Consider the following 16293-nt stretch of genomic DNA (forward strand, 5'->3'; position numbering starts at 1 on the left):
GTTCCCTGCTCTTGCAGCCCAGTCTGCCTCTGGCCCCACCATGGGGACCCCAGGCCCTGTGCCTGCCAGACAAAAGCCTCCCACTGCACCATCTCCACGGACCCCGAGCTTCCAGCTCACTACCCCTTGGACATCCCCTGGGTCATCCCCCAGGGCCACCACTCACCCTGGGCAAGTCACCACCACTGTTGCCTCAGTGGCCTCATCGGTCAGACCCCAGGCCAGCAGAGACCGTCCACTAGGACCTGGGGGCTGTCCAGGAGCTCTTTCAGCGTCTGCCGTCAGCGGCCACCTGCTTGGCCACGCTGTGTCCCCCATGCACCCGCCCCTGCTCAGGGCTTCCAGATCGGGGGGGTGGGGGAGGGCCGTCTTCCTGCCGGGCCTGCAGGTGGGGTCTGATCCGCTCTGGATTTGAGGCACCGCAGAGTGGGCATGGCCCCTCCCTCACTAATTTCCCCTTAAGCCCCAGGTGGGGGCTGATCTGTCCTCGGCCCCTGGACCCCACAGAGGGTGACCCAGGGGACACACCCACATAGTACAGCCCCTGTCCCTTTGGTGTGTGACCTCAGGAGCTGGTGCCAGTGTCCGGGATGGGCAGCGGGGGTGGATGGACCACCAGGCACTCTGCGGCCGGAGAAATGGCTGTGGAGGCTTCCCGCCCAACAGAGGCCCTGGCCGTCGGCCCCCATCCCAGCCCCACCACCCACGTGGCCCGACCTCGGTGCCAGATCTGGTCCCCAGGGCCTCAGGTGGCCCCTGCGCCAGAGCCGGGTGCGCCCTCTGCCCCAGTCCTGTGGCTCCCACTGCCCGAACCCGCAGGCTGGGGTCTCCCCACCCGAGCTGTTTTGGGGGACGATGTCAGGCAGGTGCTGCCCCTAGACAGTCCGGCCAGAGCCAAGAGGGCACCAGAGCTGGGGGCCACCCCGCGGGCAGCTGCCTCCAGGTGTGCGCTGGGAGCCCCGGATCCCTGGCACCCGGGAGGCTGCCGGAGGGAGGGCGAGGTGAATGTGTCAGTTCATCCCGGAACAAGTAGTGACCTGTCAGGGTGGGGGGCACCGAAGAAATATTTGGGATGACGGAGCGGCTGGCCCTTTAAGGCTCCTGTAACAGGACACCTCCCTGACGGGCCGGGCCGGGCCTGGCTCCCCTCTCCAGTCTGACTGTGGGTCTGTCTCCCCTCCCTCCTCCCACTTCCCGCCAGGCCCAGTTCAATCTGCTGAGCAGCACCATGGACCAGATGAGCAGCCGGGCGGCCTCGGCCAGCCCCTACACCCCGGAGCACGCGGCCAGCGTGCCCACTCACTCCCCGTACGCGCAGCCCAGCTCCACCTTCGACGCCATGTCGCCCGTGCCCGTCATCCCCTCTAACACGGACTACCCGGGCCCCCACCACTTCGACGTCACCTTCCAGCAGTCCAGCACAGCCAAGTCGGCCACCTGGACGGTGAGTCCTGTCCCCCCATCCCAGTGGGCATCTGTGGGGCGCGGGATGGGGGCAGGCACGTCCTGGGCTCGAGGGAGGCCGAGCATGCCGGGCTGTCCGGCTGTCCACACAGGGCTCCCCCGGCCCATGCCGCCCCACCGGGAGGAGCATCGGGCAGGAGGCGTGTCTCGGGCCGGGCAGTCTGTGTGTGCCCACCCCTCAGACGTGTGGCCAAGGCCGGCCAGCCTCCAGCAGGGCCCCAGAGGGGATGGACGTGGCTCCCCAGTGTGGCCCACGGGGCAGAGGCTGACCGTCCTCACCAAGACTGTCGAGCCTGCACTCCAGCACTCAGGTGGGGGCTCTGGTCTGAATCTCATCCTGAGTGGGCAGAGTGCATGCGGCTCTGCCACTGGGAGCCGTCTGAGGCTCGGTCCCTGGAAGCCGCCTCCCCCAGGCGGAGTGTCCGGCCGGCCACGAGCATCTGGTGGTTGGCAGATGTGGGCTTGGCCCTCATCTCCAAGCATGGACGTGAGACGGGAGCCAGGGAGAGCCGCAGTTCTGTGGACTTGGGGTCCGGCCCCGTAGGGCTCGTGCCAACTGGGCGCAGGGCCATTCCACGGGGAGGGCAAGTGACTTGTGTGGAGGGGTGCAGATGGTGGGGGGTGCTTGCGCGGGAAGCCCAGGGCTGGGCTCCGGCTCCGCGTTCCTAACCACAGGACGCACTGTCCCTACTGAAGCTCGGGGAGGAGGGGGCTGCCAGCCACGCCTGCCATTGGGGTGAAGGCTGCAGGGATGCGGAGACCTCTGGGGAGACCTCCGGAGAGACCTCAGTGCACCTCCAAGGGTAGGGCACCCAGGGCATTGGCGGGAAAGGCAGCCCCCAGGCCCTCTGGGTCTCCTGCCTGCCCGCAAAAGGGGAACAATGAGCCCTGTCCTGGCTCCCGCCCTTCGGACAACTGGCAGTCCCACGGGGCAGCGCCACCACCTCCAGGGAGCAGCCCACACTTACCCCCACCTGGAAATAGGACTCTGAGCAAAAAGGTCCATTCAGGGGGGCTGTGTCCTGCCCTCAGAGGAGCAGTGAGCAGGTGACCTCGGTGCTCTACCACTTTAAGAACACGCTGCCCTGCTGGCCGGGGCTGAGGTTTTTCCCACGCTCCTGGGGGGTGGGGAGATGTGGAGGGGGCGGAGCCACAAGTACACTGGGTCAGGCTCTGCAGGCGGTCAGTCTGGGTTCTGGGCCAGACCGTGGTGGCCCTGTGGCTGTCTCTGGTCCCTGCTCGGACTGTGGCCTCCCCCAGGGGCTGGCCCCTGGCTCAGTTACGGCCGCGAGGGGCAGGGATCCCTGTGGCCCCTGTCAGTCCCCCCCCCCCCCCCCGCCCTGTCTTCCTCATCTGTAAGTGACTACTCCCTCGATCCTTACAGAGAGTGACGATCAGGCTTAAAGGAGACGGGGGCCCGGGCAGCACGTGGTGTGGGCCGCAGTGCTGACGAGCCAGAGAGTCGTCTTTATTTTTCCCCTTGGCCAGAAGGGCAGGACCTGCCGGAGGGTTGTCTCGATTATCTGTTGCCTGCGGGGTCCCGGTCCTCACTCCCCAACTCTGAGGTCTGGCTGGGTGACAGGTAGCCAGGTCAGGAGTTCCCCATGGCATCCCCACACTTGTATGCCTCTGGTGATGTCAGGCTTACTACCGCTCCAATTCCACATTCAGACCTGCCTCTCCCTGAGCCCTTTCTCTCCCCTGCACGGGTAAGGGTCCCCGCCGCACTGAATTCTGTCATCGGGGCCTGGTGCAGGCACTTTGGGGGTCCTGGCTCCCTTCCTGGCCTCTGCTTGAGGATGCTGGCGGGGTCTCTGCATGTGTGGGGGCTCTGAGAGCCTTGGGTGGCCTGATCTGGTCCCAGGAACAGGAGCTGCCACCCTCTCGGTCGCCTCCACCACCACTGTCCCCTGAGGGGCCACGGGGCTGCGGCTTAGTCACAGGACTCTTGGCCATAAGTGTCCCCATAGCGGGGTCCGCCCAGAATGGGGCAGCCTGCCAGCCACACCAGGGGCAGGAGAGGCTCGCCTGTGCACATGGGCTCTGCCTCCACACGGTGCCCCTGGCCCGACTCCCGGGCAAGGGGTCCCCGCCATCCCTCCCTGCGGGGGCCTTCAGAGGCTTCTGCTGCGGCAGCTGAGCTGAGGAGGAGGCTGCGGCTGCTGGGGCCACGGTGCCCTCCCCAGCCCTCATCGATGCAGGGGGTGGGGGTGGGACAAACATTGATAATGAGAGTTTTGGCACCTCAGGCCCCTGGGAGCAGACCCCCCGGCAGGCCCCTCTCCTGGCCCAGGAAGGGTGGGCAGGACAGAACTGCCAGGCCGCCCGCCAGCTCACGGGTCTGGGGGCTGACTGTGTGGGCGCTGCCCAGGCTTGCTGCCCAGCCACCGCGCGCTGGCGGGTGGTAACTGATAGGTAACTCACATTTTTCTCAAGTACAGTTCCAAATGGACTGCCACCTTCGCTCCTCTTCCCGCTCAGGAAACACTCTCTCACCGGTCCCCAGGGGGCCGCAGCTGTTAATGGGGTCTTTGGCCTCTGCCTGGCCCGGCCCTGTCAGTCGCCCTGCTGGTCGCCCTGCTGAGTGGAGCGTCTGCCCGCCGTCTTCCCTCAGCCTTCACGCCTCACGCCTGTGTTCCTGGGCACTGGGCCCTCGGTTCTCAGGTGTGCATGCATGCGGGCACACACCTGCACATGCCACGCCACACAGACACACACAGACACACACATGTGCACACATGCACACCCAGTGCACAACACACATGTGCACCCCACATGCACACACAGATGTAGACACATGCTTGCAGTGCACACACGTGATGCACACACATGTGGACACACCCCCACGTAGGCTTCTCCAGTCGTGGCCCAGGGTCTGACCGCCCCCCCACAGAGGCAGGAGGAGAAGGGTTTCAGGCTACAGCTGCAGGAGAAGAGGCTTGTGCTCCAGCTCAAGGGGACAGCTACCAGGGCCAGGGCCACAGCCGGGCCGGAGTCGCTGTCGAGGTGGCTGTGCAGGGTGGGGCGGAACACCCTGCTATGAGTGGCGTTGGCCGAGGCCTGTCCGTTTCGGGGCCCGTCTGGGCTAAGGGGAGACAGACCCCATGAAAGATTGCGGTTTTGAGCGAAGCCCTCGGGCACTGCTATTTCTTGGACCCATGGGCGGTGGGGTCAGGTGTCTCTGTCCCTGTCCCACACTCCTCCTGGGACCCCCCTGGGCTGGCAGTGATGGGGACGGAGGAGCAGAGAGGAGAGCAGCACCCAAGATGGGTGTCTGGATGCGGTCCAGCCCAGCACAGCCCCGCCCGCTCCCAGGGCTGTGCGTGGTGTTCAGGAGGCGTGGGGACGGGGCTCCAAGATCAGGCAGGAGGGCTTGGTGAGGCTGGGCTCTCAGCCCAGGAGGGGCAGGCAGCGCGGGGCGCAGTGGTGAGGTCACGCGCAGTATGATGGCGTGGCCAGCCCTGGGGGTCCAATCTGGACACAGCCCCCTCTGACCTCCAGCTGCCCCTGACCCGGCGTGTGCTCACACATGTCTGTATGTGTGTGCACATGTCTGTATGTGTGTCCACCCACGGCGCAGCGCCACGCTCCTGGCCCAGGGAGGAACACGTGGAAGGCGGCCGGAAAGCAGCGGCTGCCCGGGGTTCCTGGGTGCAAGGTGGCTGAGTCAACAGTCATGGGTCCAGGGGGAAACTTCCCAGCCCCTCGGAGGCTTGTGGGCAGGAGAGTAACCTCGGAGGCGCCCCAACACGACCGCGGTATCAGTTGTGCTGTCCTCACGGAGTGTGGAATTCGGGAGTGGGATTAATGCCTTTTACTGGCACCAGGAGCAATTAGGGAAGCGTCCTCAAGGTGTTTATTGTGGATATGAAACATGGATTACTGGGGGAAACGAGCGCACTCCGGGAGGAATCGCCGAAATCGCAGGCATTGTCTGAAGCTCTGGCAGCACGAGCTTCCTGCAGGCAGCCCCAGGCTGGGATCTGAGCCCCCGGGGCTCCTCATGGCCTGGGCTGGGGGTCACCCCTCCTCTCTCCACCCTCCCCCACAGCTGGGGCAGCCCCCGGGCCTGGAGGTCACAGCACTTGGCCTTGGAGCCCTGAGTGAAGTCCTGAGAGGGGCGGCCCCACCTCACACCCCTAGTTCTTGCAGGGGACACAAGGGACGTCCCCTGAGAGACAGGAGTCCGTTCCTCAGGTTTGGGGCTGTGGGTGGGGCGCTGCGCGATCGAGCTCTCACGGAGAATCGTCTGTCTGCCGGGACTTGCTCTGAAGTGGAGTTAGGCCTGTGGCCCTGGGGAGATGGTCAGCAGCGTGGCAAAGCACACCTCCCTCCCCACCCCCCACTCCCACCGCAGCACGGGCCGCGCCCCGAGCGCCCTGGCCGCGTGCTACAGGAAGTAGAGTTTGCCCCACTTTATGGATGAGGAAAGCGAGGCTCCCAGAGGGCAGGTCCCTGCACAAGGTCACCATTAGCAATGGGCGCAGCCACACTCTGCCCATTAGGACCTGGCTCAGTGGCCACGCCCTCGGCAGGGGTCACAGGGTTAGAAGCCAGAACTCTGCCTGCCCACGGCTCCACTGGGCACTGAGAAGGTCCAGTGAAAACCCTGATCGCATCCCACCGGAATTAAAAGCCGAGAAATGGCCACTCCCACCCTTCCAGGGCACGCAGGTCCCGAGCTCAGGACAGGCCTGGGGCTCCTTTCTCGTTGGATGGGGGCAGAGTGTATTTAAGGTGAAGGGACAGCACTCACTGCCTCCCACACAGGGGGCGGGTCTCGAACGGGGTCCTGAACTGGGGACGTACCTGCAGTTGCCATGGCAGGAAGGTCAGAGGCAGGAGGGTCCCAGCCCAGGGCTCCCCACTGGACAGCTCTCCCAGAGGCCGCCCTGTGCATCTGCCATGGCTGGCGCCGTGGCCCCCCTCTCTCCCTCCTCTCCCCCTGCACCGACACCTGCAGCCGGTCCAGCGCTAGCCCTGAGGCCGTCTGTCCCGGAAGCTGGAGGACACAGGGAAGGGGCTGGCCCTGCGGTGCCTGCCCGCCCTGGACCCGAGGCCATGGCCAGAGCAGTGTGCCATGGTCAGAGGCTCTGGGACTGTCCTGCGAGCAGAGGGTGCTGCTGACCCCAGCACCTGCCAGGTGTGCGGGCCCTCGAGATAACCACAGCAGACAAGGCCAGGCCAGCTCAGCGGACGGGAGTGAGGTGGTGGTGAGGGCTGTGAGCCCCTGCATGCAGAGGACAGAGCCAGGAGGGTCGCTAGCGCCATGCCGCGCAGTCCTGTGGCCTGGCCCTCAGTCCAGCTTGCCGATACTTGCCAGAGCATTTCCCCTGCAAGACCCATGGCAGGCAGGGACGCCTGCCTCCCTCGGGAGAGCTTTGCAGGTCTCCCTGGCAGTCGGGAACGCTGTTGGAGGGTGGTGAGCCGTACGTGGACCTGACTGAGGCTGACGGTCGCTCCACCACTGTGCCCTTGGGGTGGGAGGGGTGGCTGCTGGTGGGGGTTCTGGGGCTTCCTGCCAGCCCTGCTCCACCCCCAGGACCCAGATCACAACCTGTCACCCCTTCATCCTCCCGGGGAAGCCACGGGATGGGCCTCAGATACAGAACAAGGACCGCTGGAGGCCCCGACCCCGCTGACCAGCATGGCCTCTGGCTGCTGGCCCCACTACAGCCCCTTCCCTCTCCTCAGAGCCAGGCCTTCGCCCACTGCCCAGTCTTCTGCAGTGGGCCTCTGCCCCGCCCCGTTGGTGTCCTGGGCCTTCGCTCCCCACCACGGACCTGGGCCCGTGGCCTCTCTACTGTGTCGGCTCAGCACATACCTGCTTCCCCACACCCAGGTCTTAGCTCAGGACACAGCCCTACGGGTGTTCCTTGCCGGCGTGGGACGAGCTCACCAGTTTGGGGCCTGACTGGAGGGAATCTTGGGGCAGGCTGCCTGGCTCCCCCAGGCCTGCCTCTCCCCAGTGGGCAGCTCCTTGTCCATCACCTCTGGGGGCTCCCCTGGACAGGAGTTGTGGTCCCTCAGCCTGTTTCTGCTTCCTGTTCACCCTCCTCTGGGCTTCTGGTCAGGGAACCCCCGACCCTCAGCCTGTGTGGGGGTGTCAGCGGATACACCTGTCCCTCCCCCAGCCAGGCGCTCCCGAGGAGTCACCATGGCCTCTTAGATCCCGCACGTCTGTCGTCGGGCCAGGCACCAGCTCCACAGGCGTCCACAGCCCGGGGCTGGTTTGGGGTGCTGCCTGTGGGTCTTCTTGGGAGAGCTCTGAGGCAAGACGGGGTGGTTGTTGCAGGCACCCCACCTCCTCTCCGGGCTGTGACCCCGACTCCTGTCAGAGCCCACCCGTGCCCCCAGCGGCTCCCCGCTGGGCAGGGACAGTAGGGTGGGGCAGCCACCCTAGACAGTGCAGGGCGAGAGTCCCCAGGAGGGGCCAGAGGGAGTCTCCTGTGGGTTGTGTCCCCTCGGGACCTCTCCTGACCGAGAAGGAGGAGAAGAGTCCCTTCCCTGGGGACTGGCAGGGAGCTGGCGGTCTGAGCTCCCTGTGTGTCTCAGGGTAGCTCTGTGAACTCACGGAGCCTGAGGGTCCCATGGAGCTGTCCCGGGGCGGGCGGGCCTGTGGCCTTGGGCAGGTCCTCAAAGGGGCCCTGACCCGAGAGAGGTGAGGAACGTGTCTCTGAACACGCGTGCACACAAGCACACGCAAAGAGCCGATGAAAGCTGGCTCTAAAAAAATCATTTAAAAAGAGGCGCCCCCCGCCGCAGCCCCGTCTCCCAGAATCTGTTGTAACAGATTCGCCCGAGCTGGTTAACGGTATTTGCGGTTTGCAAGACGCTACACGTCCCTGGAAAACGACAGACACGTTATTATCACCTCTCCACTCTCCTCCTGCCCGAACCTGCCTGTGCCGGGCACCCAGCTGCTGAGCAGTGGGCGCGGGGAAATTAACAGCCACCACAGCGCCTCCCGCCACCCTCCCGCCCGCCGCTCCCGCTCAGCCCCACCAGACCTGGGGCTCCCGGCCAGGCCGGGCCCAGCATGAACTGGGGGTGGGGGGTCGGAGGAGGGAAGTGGGTGGGGGAGGGCAGGGTGGGCATACCCCAGCGTGTGGCAGGGCAGGCAAGTCTAGACGGCTCTGTGTCAACAGCCGAAGATAAATAAGATTTTATCGGCTCGGAATCTGTTGAAACACATCCATCTAGCGGTTCCGGGGAAGGAGAGGCAGATTGGAGGGTGGGGGAGGGAGTGTCTCCACGTGACCTTTTCTCTAGAACCCGCGAGGACCCTCCTGCCAGGCTCCCTCAGCACCCAACCCCAAGCCCGGGAGCTCTGAGAGGAGGGGTCCCGGAGGGTGGGTGGGAGCTCAGGCCTGCCTCTCTGGGCCGAACAGGTCACATCCTGCCCCTGCCCCAGGCTTGGCCTTCCCAGGCTCCCCGACTCCCCCACAGCCGCCTGTGTCCACACCCGATGCTCCAGGTGTGAGAACAGTAGGCACCTTGGCCCTTGCCAGGTGGGGCTGGCAGCTGTGTGTGCCCGAGGGCCACTTGAGCAGGCAGCCGGGGCAGCACGGGGCTGGGGACCCACCCTGGGGAGCAGGGCCAGGCCCAAGGTTGGTGGTGGCATCATGCAGGAAGCAGGAGGGGTGGTGCTGGGCCACCGATTGCCCAGGTGCAGACCTGCCCATCCCAGCAGCTCCTCGCTTTCTGCTGTGCGGCCGTGCAGCTCCCGGAGAAGCAGACTCCTACCGGGCGGGCAGCACCAGGGACAGCTCCCCGCAGCTCCTCCCTGCGTCAGGGCCTCCAGTGCGCGCCACACACCCCTCTGACTGCGGGCTGTGCTGCCCGTCCTGCATTTTCCAGGGACCTCAGCTGGGGAGTCCAGACCCCACAAGCACCACTGGGCCCCCAGCCCACCTGGGCTCAGCAGGCAGCTGCCCTGAGTCCCGTCCCTGCTCCTCTCTGCCTGACTGCAGCAGCCTGGGAAGTAGAACCTGGACTTCTGAGAGGACAGCCAGCAGGCTGGAGGGGCTTCAGAGTGGTGCACCGCTGTGCAGACCCTGGGGCCCACTAGGGAGCTGCAGGGAGGGCCGCTTAGGGTACCCTCACTCAGCTGTACCTGGGACCCGGTCCACCCCTGCAGGAACAGGCTAACGAGCCCAGGCGGCCTCCCACCCTGGGGCTGCCCAGGAATCGGCCTCCAGGAACCCGGCCACTCCTGGCCCACCCACTTCAGCCCACCTGGGACCCACCTTGTTGGGCATAATGACCCCATCTCAGGTCATTTCCCCCCAAGGGGTGACAGGACTGATGGGAGCCTGTGGGTAGTCAGTGAGAGGGGACTGAAGGCCCACACGCCCCTGGGGACCCATCGGCTCCTGCCTCCGTTCTTGGCCAGGGTCCCTGCTGAGGTGACCTCACTCAGGGGACACCTCCCTGGGGGTGGGGCACCTCGGAGGGGAGAGTCCCATGGGCATCCAATTCCCACCTGTGATGGGGGTGCGAGGGACGCGTCCTCAGCAGGCTCCCAATTTGCCAAGGAGGGGAGACCCCTCCCACTTGTCCCTAACCCCCATTGGACCCCACCCCAGAGATGGCGATACTTCAGGCATGGAGGGACAGTCATGCTGCCCAGCCTGAGGGCTGGGAGGGTCCCTTTGCTCCTGGCTCCAGGTCAGCTCCGTCTCCCCCACCTTGCTTTCCTGCACTTGGAGGTGCAGAGGGTATGAGGCCCTGGAGGTCCACCTGGTGACCAGAGAAGCCGCTCTGGTGGCCAGTGGGGGCCTTATGTTTCGGGGTCAAGGTGTGAGGCCCCCACTTCCTTGGCAAAGATGGGCTGGGACCTGCTCCTTCCTGGTTCTGCCCATGGCCCCCTCTCTCTGGCCTCAGTTTCCCTAGTGGAACCACAGTGAGGTGTCACGGGGCATTCTCTGAGGCCATGGCTGGGGTCGCTCTGGGTCACTGGGGGTTTGTGGGGGCATGGGGAGCACGGGGACAGGAAGTATCCTGTCAATCTTGGACCCAGAATGCCCCCCACTGCCCCAGGGAAGGGAGCGTGAGAGCCCTGATGTTCCCGGGAGCCAGCCGTTGGGAGGTGGGTGGGCACTCCAGCCACCGGCAACCTGAACTGCTGAGAGCCCTCCCGGGTCCTCGCGGGGTGCCCTGGACCACCGGGAGCTGTGTGCTGGGGCGGGAGGGCTGTCACTGATCCTTTGGACAGGGTCCCAGCAGGGGGGGCCTGGGGCTTCATGGTCAGAGTGACCCCCATACTCCAGTGGCCAAAACCGAGCCACCTCATACAGGCCCTTGGCCTCTGTGGCCCAGCCTCCCTCCCAGCGGGCGAGTGCCCAGAGGCCCTGGCCTGTCTAAAAGCGGCACACGTCCTGGGCGCTGGTGCCAGAGAAGCCTGACTCGGGGCTTTTAAACTGGGGATCCCCGTTTCCAACCTCTGTGGGCGGGGGTGGGGGCCTGCTGCGGGGAGGACTTAGGTTCACAGTGGGAAGAGCCCGACTTGGGTGGGCCTGGCTCCCAGCCCCCACTCTCCAATAGCAACTTCTCCCTGCCCGGCCTTTTTGGTCCTCCTCCCAAAGAGGGACGTAAAGGAACCTACCTCTCCACAGTGAGACCCCCACAGGGAGCGTCTCGCCTGACTGCTGTGGGCACGGGGGCCGGTGACTGTTGCTGCACACAAACCAGCCAGCCGGCTGCTGTGCGGGTGCCCCCAGGGCGAGGCCCTCTGCGGGAAGGCACCTGGAGGGGCAGGCATGTGGGGGCTGCCATCAGAGAGCTGGGGGACGGGGCTCCTGCCGAGCCGACAGCCCGGTGCTCCAGGCGTGGGTGCAGCCTGCCAGGGTGTGGGCGGGCCCGCGGCCTCACCCCCGCTCCCTCCCGTCCAGTACTCCCCGCTGCTGAAGAAGCTGTACTGCCAAATCGCCAAGACCTGCCCCATCCAGGTCAAAGTGGCCACCCCGCCGCCCCCGGGCACCGCCATCCGCGCCATGCCCATCTACAAGAAGGCGGAACACGTGACTGAGGTCGTGAAGCGCTGCCCCAACCACGAGCTCGGCCGGGACTTCAACGAAGGTGAGACCACCCAGCCCTGGGCGGGCGGGTGCAGTGGCCCGGGTGCCAGCAGGGGCCGTGGGGGTGCTGGCCGTGGGCTCGGCCTCCCTCCATCTCCCCTCAGCTTGGCTTGGGGCCCCAAGTGCAGGTGCTGAGCAGAGCGGGGCAGCCCGACCTGGAGGCCGGGGCGGGGGCGGGGGGCAGGCCAGTGGTCCCGAGTCTGCATGTGGCCCCTGGCACCCGGGTGGCCAGCACCTCTCTGAGGCGGTGTCCCCTCCTGGCAGGACAGCCTGCCCCAGCCAGCCACCTCATCCGTGTAGAGGGCAACAACCTCTCACAGTACGTGGACGACCCCGTCACCGGCAGGCAGAGCGTCATGGTGCCCTACGAGCCCCCACAGGTAGGCCTGGCGGTGGGGGTAAGGGGGCAGGGCCCGCAGTGGGCCCTGGGCAGAGACCCCCTCATCTTCCCTCACCCTTGAGGCCCTGCCCCTGCCTCACCCTTGCCCTCAGGCCCTCTATGGGCACTGGCCCCCCATCTGCGAAGGAAGGGGGCTGACGACCTCTGAGCTCAGCCCTCACCTGTCCTCTCTTCCTGCCTGTCCCCACTCATGGGACTCGAGGGTGGAGGGGCTGAGGCCCGGAGGACTAGGATTCGGGGGGGTAGAGTGGGTGGGAAGGGGGGAGGAGGAGAGGCCAACGGTCAGGGGCAGGGCCTGGAAGTGAGGGGTGACGGGTGCAAGTGGGGGGGCCTGCCAGAGGTGGGCGGAGTGGAGAGACCCTGGGAGGTCTGACCTTGACTTGAGGGCGGCAGCAGGCTGGGAGCACCGCTGGGGACAGACGCAGGGGCCGGCTGGGTTGAAGCACTGGGGGCAGGAAGAAGCAGGGGAGGAGCCAAGGGTGATGGTGGTGTGGGGGGCAGGACAGGGGGTGCTCAGGAGGCCACACCCTTTCCTCCACCTGGTTCTGAAACCTCTGGACCCCCAAAGCTGGGCCCGGCTCCCCAGAACCCCCAGACCTAAGACCAGCCCTTATCTCAGTGAGACCAGGGCCCTGGCCGGGTGGGACTACCCTGCCCAGCCTCCCCCTTCACCCAGGCCCACCTTCACCTGCCTGGACAGCTAGGAAAGTGAGGCTCTTCTGCCCCCTGCTGGCTGTTCTGTGAAAGGCTAGGTTTTCCTGAGCTAGTGAGGGGCTTTTACATCCTGACTCGGGGAGACCGTGACAACTGCCCATTTTGCGGAGCCACGTGGTCAGGAGTCCTCCAGGCACCCCTGGGAAATGGGTGTGTGCAGGGCTGGGGACGGCTTTGGTCCCTCCCTCTGCCAGAGCAGGGCGGGGCTCCCTCCTGCCCAGGAGAGCCCACGCTGGGCGGACCCCCACCTGTGCCCACTCACACCAGCCCCGGGCTCAGCCTCCCACCTGTGGCAGGGGAGCCCACCTGGCAACCAGACTGCCTGCTCACCCCGTCCCCTGGGAGCAGAGGCTGGTCCGAGCTCGCTCGGCACCCAGGACCAGCGCGGCCCTGAGGCTCAGTGTCGTGCAGGAGTGGACAGATGCATGGGGGGTGGACAGACGGACGGACAGATAAATGGATGACTAGATGGCTGGGTGCAGGGACGGGTGGGAGACGGGTGGGTGATGGGTGGAGTGTGGGTGTGGCGATGACGAAGGACCACAGCGCACGGCCCAGCCCTCAAGCCTACTCAGAGGCAGGATCTGATGTAAGGGATGGGGGCTTCGAAGGTCAGGAGGCCCCACTGTCGTGGGTTGGGCCCGCACGCCGACACCACAGCCCTCCCCCACCCCTGCGCAGGTGGGGACGGAGTTCACCACCATCCTCTACAACTTCATGTGCAACAGCAGCTGCGTGGGGGGCATGAACCGCCGGCCCATCCTCATCATCATCACCCTGGAGACCCGGGAGTGAGTCTGCAGCTCGAGGGGTGGGGGGCAAGGACTCAGGCCAGGGGCGTGGTGCGAAGACCCGGAGGCCGAGGGCAAGAAGCGGTGCGTGGCCCTGGGGGGTGACGGGGAGGGGGGCCCTGCCAAGTGAGCTTCTGGGAGGGTGAGGCCTCCCTGGGCTACAGAGGCTGCCAGAGCAGAGCTAGGCCTTGGGTGGACCTGGGGTCCCAGGGCAGCTGGGCACTCTGTCCCACTCCCTTGTCCTGTCACAGCTGGAGGTGGGCGGGAGGCGGGGAGGGAGGGCAGGGCTGGGGGGTGGGGGGGCCGGAGGCTCACGGTTCCGGCTGTGCTCCCGGACAGCGGGCAGGTGCTGGGCCGCCGGTCCTTCGAGGGCCGCATCTGTGCCTGTCCTGGCCGAGACCGCAAAGCCGACGAGGACCACTACCGTGAGCAGCAGGCCCTGAACGAGAGTGCGGCTAAGAGCGGGGCCTCCAGCAAGCGCGGTAAGCAGAGCACAGGTGTGCCGGCTGCCCCGCAGGACTTGGGTGAAATGCTGGCGGGATGTGTCGCCAGCCTGTGTCCAGGGCAGAGGCCACCCCGCCCACGTGGCCACCCCTGGGTCGACTCCATGCAGCATGGGGACAGCCAGGTCTCTTGTTGGCTCACGTGGGGTGGTGGGTGCCTGTTGGCTCCATCTGCGTTGTGCCAGCCCCTCCCTGCTCCTCATGTGGCCTTTCCCCCCACCTCGGCCTTCCAGCCTTCAAGCAGAGCCCCCCTGCCATCCCCGCCTTGGGCACCAACGTGAAGAAGAGGCGGCACGGGGACGAGGACATGTACTACATGCATGTGAGCGTCCCGGGTCCGTGGGGCCCAGGCTGGCACCACCAGGGGCGGGTGGGAGCTGTCCGTCACACCCTGAGACCCGAGACCCCGGGCCCTGCAGGTGGCAGGTCCACGAAGGGAGAGCCGGGTCCCAGAGAGCCAGGCCCAGCAGGGCCAGATGGCAGGGAGGCCAGGGTGTGCCGAGTCAGGGGCTCTGCACGCCGCTGCTTGGAGTTCACGCAGTGTGCAGGTCGACGAGAGTCCTGGGGGGCGAGGGCGGGGCGGGCATCGGGAACCCCACTTCTGGAGTCTGGCGGGCCACCTCCCTGTCACGGGATGTGACCTCTGCAGTTCGTGGACCAAACTGCTGTGTGTGTGGCCAGGACTGGTCTTCTATTATGTGAGCTTTTTGTTTTTGAGTCAGAATGAGCCCCTCGTTCTAAAACCCCCTATTTGTTGAGTTTCTTGTCCCTGAACCCCCAGTGTGCTGAGTGCTGGGGAGGGGAGAGGGAAAGGCGGGGGAGGGAGGAGGCTCAGTGGCTGGAAGGGGTGGGGGTGGTCATGTGGACAGAGGATACCTGCCGCCCACTCTGGGGAAGGAGGAAAGAAGGGGCCTGCAGGTGCCAGGGAACCCACGAGGCTGTGGGCCCAAGGTCTCCTGAGGCTCCCACTGGGGGCCTGGGGTTGAGGGGAGACCCAGGTGCCCCTGGGCAGAGGTCTGCCTCCCTGTGCTCAGGTGCGGGGCCGGGAGAACTTCGAGATCCTGATGAAGGTCAAGGAGAGTCTGGAGCTGATGGAGCTGGTGCCCCAGCAGGTGGTGGACTCCTATCGGCAGCAGCAGCAGCAGCAGCTCCTCCAGAGGCCGTGAGTGCCGCCCCTCCGCATAGGCCATGAGGCCGCGTGTGGCGTCCCCTCCTCCGGGAAGCCTTCCTTAACTGCAGTGGTCATGACCATCTCTATGACTTTCTCTCCCACCAAGGGGCTCCCCTAAATGTCTCCTGAGTGGAGGCCGAGGCGGGGGGGGGGGGGGGTCAAAGCGAGGGCACCTGCAGTGGCATAAGTGCCCCACCCCCACCCGCTGCTCCGTGAGAGCAGGCTGGGGGGCCACAGCCCCGGCAGAGGCTGGGTGAGGAGGGACGTGCTCTGACACCCCAGCTTGGAGTCAGGGTCCCCACCCGCCATGGCAGGGGCCCGTGTGGAGGTGACCGGTGGGCAGGAAGCTGCCTGGGCTCTCACCAACACGCTGTCACTGTCCGAGCAGGAGCCACCTGCAGCCACCGTCCTATGGGCCGGTGCTCTCGCCCATGAACAAGGTGCACGGGGGTGTCAACAAGCTGCCCTCAGTCAACCAGCTGGTGGGCCAGCCGCCCCCGCACAGCTCGGCGGCCGGGCCCAACCTGGGGCCCATGGGTGAGTCACAGTGGGGACCCAAGGTGGGTGGGGGATGCCCAGATGTTGGGCCCAGCTCCAGACACATCTGCCAGCTCAAGATCTGCATGTGGGGCTCTCAGAGGCTGCCTCCCTCCCTCCGGCAGCCCTGGCCCAGGGCAGGAGGCATGGCCACAGAGGGCCCCTCTGCCATTCCCACTCCCGCGGGGCTGTGCCTTGCCTCTGACAGTCCTGCCCGACTCTTGGCAGGCCCTGGGATACTGCCAAACCACGGCCACACCCTGCCGGCCAACGGCGAGATGAACGGCAGCCACGGCTCCCAGCCCCTGGTCCCGGGGTCCCATTGCACCCCACCTCCCCCCTACCATGCGGACCCCAGCCTGGTCAGGTATGTGGGCTGTGGCCAGACCCTGCCCCTAACCCACTGACCTTGGCCCCTCTGTGGCTCCTGGTCTGCAGGCCCAAGTCTGGGGGCAGTCTCTGCCAGCTGTCCCGTGGCTCAGTCACTCTGCCGCCCCCCAGGGACAGATAGGGGCAGAGAAAGTGTCGGGAGGGGCTATCCAGCCGATGCTGGGAGGTAGGGGAGCATAAAAACCAGGGGTTCCTCGAAGACTGCGCCGTGGTGGCCATGTGGGCAGGAGTGGCCAGGAGACAC

The 16293-nt window shown here is 66.2% G+C and overlaps 1 protein-coding gene across 4 annotated transcripts in view; it reads left to right on the plus strand.

Moving 5' to 3' along the window:
• Window positions 1-16293, plus strand: part of TP73 (tumor protein p73) — a 44315-nt gene that overhangs the window by 26134 nt on the left and 1888 nt on the right. For 2 of the 4 annotated variants that reach the window (XM_053921427.2, XM_053921429.2), the window contains 9 exons: window positions 1202-1444; window positions 11358-11544; window positions 11808-11923; window positions 13339-13448; window positions 13788-13945; window positions 14185-14273; window positions 14986-15113; window positions 15511-15659; window positions 15888-16026. In XM_053921427.2, the coding sequence (XP_053777402.1) occupies window positions 1202-1444; window positions 11358-11544; window positions 11808-11923; window positions 13339-13448; window positions 13788-13945; window positions 14185-14273; window positions 14986-15113; window positions 15511-15659; window positions 15888-16026 (1319 nt within the window). The remainder of the gene's footprint in view (window positions 1-1201; window positions 1445-11357; window positions 11545-11807; window positions 11924-13338; window positions 13449-13787; window positions 13946-14184; window positions 14274-14985; window positions 15114-15510; window positions 15660-15887; window positions 16027-16293) is intronic. The other 2 variants (XM_053921428.2, XM_071220827.1) reach the window with 1 other exon arrangement.

This window comes from Desmodus rotundus, chromosome 3 (genome assembly GCF_022682495.2).
Source record: "Desmodus rotundus isolate HL8 chromosome 3, HLdesRot8A.1, whole genome shotgun sequence".
Taxonomy (NCBI): domain Eukaryota; kingdom Metazoa; phylum Chordata; class Mammalia; order Chiroptera; family Phyllostomidae; genus Desmodus; species Desmodus rotundus.